Genomic DNA, 4,967 nt, shown 5'->3' with positions numbered 1-4,967 from the left:
ACCATGGTCGAAGTCACGGGCCCGAGCTAAAGGCGGAATAGTTGCGACGACGACCGCTCTCACTTCGCTCCCGGCCAGCTGAGAGACACGTCATTAGATATCGTCGAGCAAACCTATTCGGGACAAACGTCATCAGAGGCACGGACAAGGGAGCTGAGGAAAAGCAGCGCGTGCTCCCAAATCAATTCTTCAACAGCCTGCAGAACCCACAAAGTCGAACGATGGCCCAAGTCCTCGTGGATCAATACTTCCTCAATGTGCCAGTGGTGACACGAACTTATGTTGCCGCCTGTGTTTTGACAACGCTCGCGGTTGAACTCAAAGTTTCTAGTCCATTGACTCTGTACTTCAATCCGACGTTGATACTACGAGGTCAGGTGTGGCGACTCTTCACAACCTTCACCTACTTCGGTTCGCTGGGCTTGAATTTCTTCTTCAACATGATATTCACCGTGAGGTACTGTCGGATGTTGGAAGAAGGTTCGTTCTTGGGGCGTACGGCCGACTTCGTTTGGATGTTCATTCTTGGAGGAGCTTGCACGGCGATCGCAGGTCTCTTTGTACACATACTGTTCCTCGGTCAGGCGTTCACTACGATGCTGGTGTATGTTTGGGCTCGGAGGAACCCCCATTTCCGACTGAACTTCTTCGGCCTGATCAACTTTCAAGCGCCTTATCTACCACTAGTTCTCTTCTCATTCGGCCTACTCCTAAATAACGCTTGGGTGGTCGATCTAATCGGCATCAGCGTGGGACACACCTATTACTTCCTCGAAGATGTTTTCCCTCGGCAGCCGAACGGCTTCAAAGTCATCCACACCCCACAATGGCTGAAGTTACTGTTCGATAATACGAACGAAGATACCGAGGAAGATACTCCGCTCGATGATGTGACGAGGAATCAACAGCCCGGGGGAGCACAGTGGGGTGATATGTAGCGTCCGGATCCGCATCAACCGAGTGCGTCACGCTCGGAAATCGCATCAAATCAACTTCTGATTTGTTTCTTCCGAGAAGAGCCCTCGGAAGATTTAGCTTTCCTCTAAGTTCCAAAACGTGAGAGTATTCTGCTCAAACCAAATTCGTATGGAGACAGAGGAGTAGAGAAGATTGTGGGTAGTTCAAAGCTTTCAGATTTCATTTCGATGGAACAAGGGAACGGGAAGATATCTCGCGATTCGAACCCGAGTCCATGCCGCGAGGAGTGACGAATCGATCCCGTTCATCGATGGGATCTCTCAAGAGCAGCACGGGAGAAAGATCACTCCTCGAACTCCTGAGCCGGAGGGAAAAGATCGAATTGCGGGAGCATGGGGAAAAATTTACTAAAACTTACATGTTTGCGTAAATTAAATGGCTCATTGATTAATTGATGAAGCGACTACAGCTCAGTGCCGGCGGAATGAGGCATCGGGCTGACCGAAACCTTGCAATGTAAATATCTAGGATAAGAACATACAAAGTTTTCCCACCGGGTATGTCTGATGGCTGGGCACGAACCCAAACTGTTAATACTGATACAGTGATGAAGATATATTTATCGTGATGAGTGAGGATTTAATAAAGTCGATCGAACACGAGTCGTTTTTACACAGAGCCATCGTGCGTTTTCTGCGGGGCGCGGACGCGTGGCAGGGGAGAAGGCGTGGTATATGGTTGGATCTGATGAGATTGGTTGCAATTTACGACGACTCTCGCGATGACGGACATGGGTCCCGCTCCCGTAATTCATAAATTCTTCTCTTGCGCCTGACGAGCGACATGGTCAGCTTGTTATTCCTCATTCCATCCGTCTTCGAATTGAGAAGCGATGAGGGAACACGCCGACCACGTCTCAGCAAGCGGTCTTAGAACGCGGTTGTCGAACCCCTTTATTATCGGCGGAATCCGATATGTCTTGAATTCGATTCCAAATGCGCTAGGGAAAATGCGAGTTCGATGCCCAATGTGAAGCACAGGCGCTCGGGATCGATCCGCGAAACTACATAGTTCTCTACCGTCGAGTGGAATTATTGAATCATCATCTGATCAGCTGGTCTGAAATTCTATTCAAATGCAATTTTTTGGCAGGAAGTAACGCTCGCAGGAGTGGCATTGATCGCTGACACATTGGCTTTCCTCAAGACATCGTCGCTGTCCTTTAACCCTGCACCAGTCACATTTCTCGACGATTGTCTACTAGTCATACCGATTCCGTTCTTCTTTGTGAACACAGCGTTGAACGTGATCGCGGAGATCTTTCACGCAAGCGTAAGTGAGATAAGAGGGAAAACCTCGTTCTCAGCTTCCCAAGCATTAAAGAGATGGCCGACTGAATGGTCGAGAGACAAGGGCGTCGACCGTCCCGCGCGCGAATCGTGCAGCCTCCGTGGGGTTTCCCGTCAGCGAGGTTCGGAGCTGATCCAAGGCAGAGTCCTCAGGCGGTAGCCTCTATACTTTTCAAAAATAAAATTCCTTCCATCTCCGAGATCTGTCCGCCGTGGAGAAGCCGGGGACTCTCAACTTCGGCGGAGGACGAAATCATCACGTCCAGCAGGGAGGAGTCGGCTATGAACGCATCGAGAGGGACGCTTCTGACGAGCGGAAAGTTGAAGAATGTTGAAGTTTTTCACGCATCTAACTCCATATTTCAGGGCTCCGGGTATCGGGCTGGGGTTCTGCTCCTACAACTCCTCCAAGTCCTTCTCCAGACGCCTATGCTCATTGATGGTCTCCGTCGATCGACTTTCTCGCCGAAGCAAAGGTCTGATATTGAATTTCAGCTTCTCGTTCGCGGGTTCGGGAAATTCTCATAATAAAAGGAAGGAGGTCGAAGGAACGAGTGCTGTTCCAGGTATAAGAAACCGGGACGGGAACTGGTAACTTTTTTGATCATCATCAACCTGGCTATGTGGGTTGTCTTCACATTCGAACTAAAGAAAGCAGATACCCTCGTGGCTGCACCGAAGTTTTTCGGCGAACGTTGGCTCTACATCGGGCACACAACTGTGCCCCTGATGCTATTTTACAGGTAGGTACGATAGTTCAGGAATCGATTCTTGGATCCTCCAGACCTCGTGAGCTCCGAGCCTACTTTCTCTCCCTCAACTCCTCCTCGCCGGAGCGGACGAGAGAACTAAACGATGAAGGTGCTCGCTTGAAGGTTCCATTCGGCGGTCTGTTTCGCGGACATCTGGAAGAGTGCCTACGAGAAAGAAGAGGACTGAAATTTCGTCGCTCGATGTTCCCGAGTCGGAATCGAATGATCTCGCCACGAATCGCCCTCGCAGCAGCAGGTATGCCCAGCTCTGGGCAGGAGTCTCCCAGTAGATCAAATAAAGTGTCGAGTCTCGGATGGATGGAGTCTTAGTTTTCTCCCGTTTCGGAGCTCACGCTCCTGTTATCGTAAGCAGCCCTTCCGTTTCGAACCGTTCGACAGATACCGCACTCCAGAACAATTATTAAACAGAAAGGCAAATTTCCTCGATATCAATATGGTATCATATTGTTTATTTCGGGATTCGATCTTTCTCGAGTGTATAATGGGTTCCGCAGAACTCCTTGAAAAAATAATTTCCATTTGTTGTCGGTGACGTCTTAACAAATACATGCGGAAATAAAAATGACGATAACAGTCAAAACGAACGATGTGCTTGACTCCGATCATCGATCTATCTCAACGCTCTTCATCGATAGCGACTAGTGTCCGAACCGTTCTAGGGCGGGTTCCCCGTTTTACGCTATCCCCCTGAGGACATTTCTGTTGTTGCTCGGCGTAATCCATTTCTCTTCGATCTCAAATCTTCATGGATAGGAGGAATCCTGCCTCGTCGGGTATATGGCCGTCCAAGCTTGGACCGGGGCGGGAACTGCCTGCGGGGTAGCTACGCCCGTACTGTAAAATAGAGGAACCGCTCGTGGAGGGGAGCTCGCTTGGACGCCTGCGAGCGGACCTCCCTGACCGACTGTCTGGCCGGGGTAGACCGGCACTTGCTGCTGATAGTACTGTTGCAGCTGTTGGTAGCACTGTTGTTGTTGTTGATGCTGCGGATGCTGTTCTTGCTGATGCTGCTGTTGTTGTTGCTGCTGCTGCTGTTGATATTGTTGGATCTGATCGTAGCTCAGACGTCGGTCAAGCGCTGGAGGATTCGCTTTGTGACGCTGAGGCGAGGAAGGCATGGAACTAATCGGGGACACCATGGCGAGGTTTTGCGGCGACGGCTCTACGTGTTGGAATTGCTGATACGATTGTTGGGGAGGAGTGTGCATCTGCTGCTGTTGTTGTTGCTGCTGCTGCTGCTGCTGTAGCAATAATTGCATCCGAACCCGTTGTTCTTGCAGCTGCTGATCGTCCGCTGCCTGCTGGGACGCTCGTTGTGGCGAATGCCCAAGCGACTGGTCTTCAGGTTGTTCGTTTGGGGATTGAAGTACTGACGCCGGTAACGAGGCCCTCCGCTGCTGCTCCTGCTCAGCGAGTTGCTCTTGTTGTAGAGGCGGAATTCTATCCTGACTCTGCGATTTCGGCCCCGGGCTCATTTGTTGTTGGATTTGCAGGATGCTCGCGGCGGTGCGTGCGGTTTCTTCGGATGAAATTGGTCCCAGGCTGTGCATGACGGTATAATGATCTTTACTCCCACACTTATGGCAGGCCTCCTTCGGGCCGTCGCACTGGCGCGGTGATACGTGTTGAAATTGGAAGCATTTCGGGCAACGCTTCTTCTGATTAAGTATCTCGACGCGGCGATGACCCGGAAGGTCCGCTGAGCAAACTGAGGGACGATGCTCGGAGCTACCGCAGAATAAGCAGGGGTTCTTCCGAACCTTTGGCTGCCTCCGAGATCCCTTGCTTGCGGCCGCAGGGCTGTAGACGGGAATTGTTGACGGGGCTGAAATCTGGGGGCTTCGCGCGTCTTAGGTCGCTTCTGATCGTGAAGACCCAATCCGTTGACGTCTCCGACATTATTCCGTTGCTTGGTTGAAGCTCTCTC

General features: G+C 51.1%; 1 protein-coding gene and 1 pseudogene across 1 annotated transcript; both read left to right on the top strand.

Annotated features, from left to right (window-relative positions):
* The first annotated feature begins 221 nt into the window (after positions 1-221).
* Positions 222-1,215, top strand: LOC100905086 (derlin-3 pseudogene; annotated as a pseudogene).
* Positions 1,216-1,699: 484 nt separating this feature from the next.
* On the top strand, positions 1,700-3,206 carry LOC100905229 (proton channel OtopLc-like). Its single transcript, XM_003741180.1, has 5 exons — positions 1,700-1,723; positions 2,071-2,250; positions 2,634-2,743; positions 2,834-3,010; positions 3,143-3,206. The coding sequence occupies exons 1-5, from the start codon at positions 1,700-1,702 to the stop codon at positions 3,204-3,206; spliced, it is 555 nt and encodes a 184-aa protein (XP_003741228.1).
* Positions 3,207-4,967: the final 1,761 nt, after the last annotated feature.

Source organism: Galendromus occidentalis, unplaced genomic scaffold, assembly GCF_000255335.2.
Source record: "Galendromus occidentalis unplaced genomic scaffold, Mocc_1.1 scf7180000077125, whole genome shotgun sequence".
In the NCBI taxonomy this organism is placed as follows: Eukaryota; Metazoa; Arthropoda; class Arachnida; order Mesostigmata; family Phytoseiidae; genus Galendromus; species Galendromus occidentalis.
Note: the sequence above shows the minus strand (reverse complement) of the source record. Positions and strands in the feature narration are given on the sequence as shown.

Bases quoted from the DNA above. Each gene is read 5' to 3' on its own strand.
- LOC100905229 (XM_003741180.1), top strand. From the start codon at position 1,700: ATGACGGACATGGGTCCCGCTCCC. The intron at 1,724-2,070 runs GTAATTCATAAA...ATTTTTTGGCAG, and splicing joins CGGACATGGGTCCCGCTCCC to GAAGTAACGCTCGCAGGAGT. The intron at 3,011-3,142 runs GTAGGTACGATA...GCTCGCTTGAAG, and splicing joins CCCCTGATGCTATTTTACAG to GTTCCATTCGGCGGTCTGTT.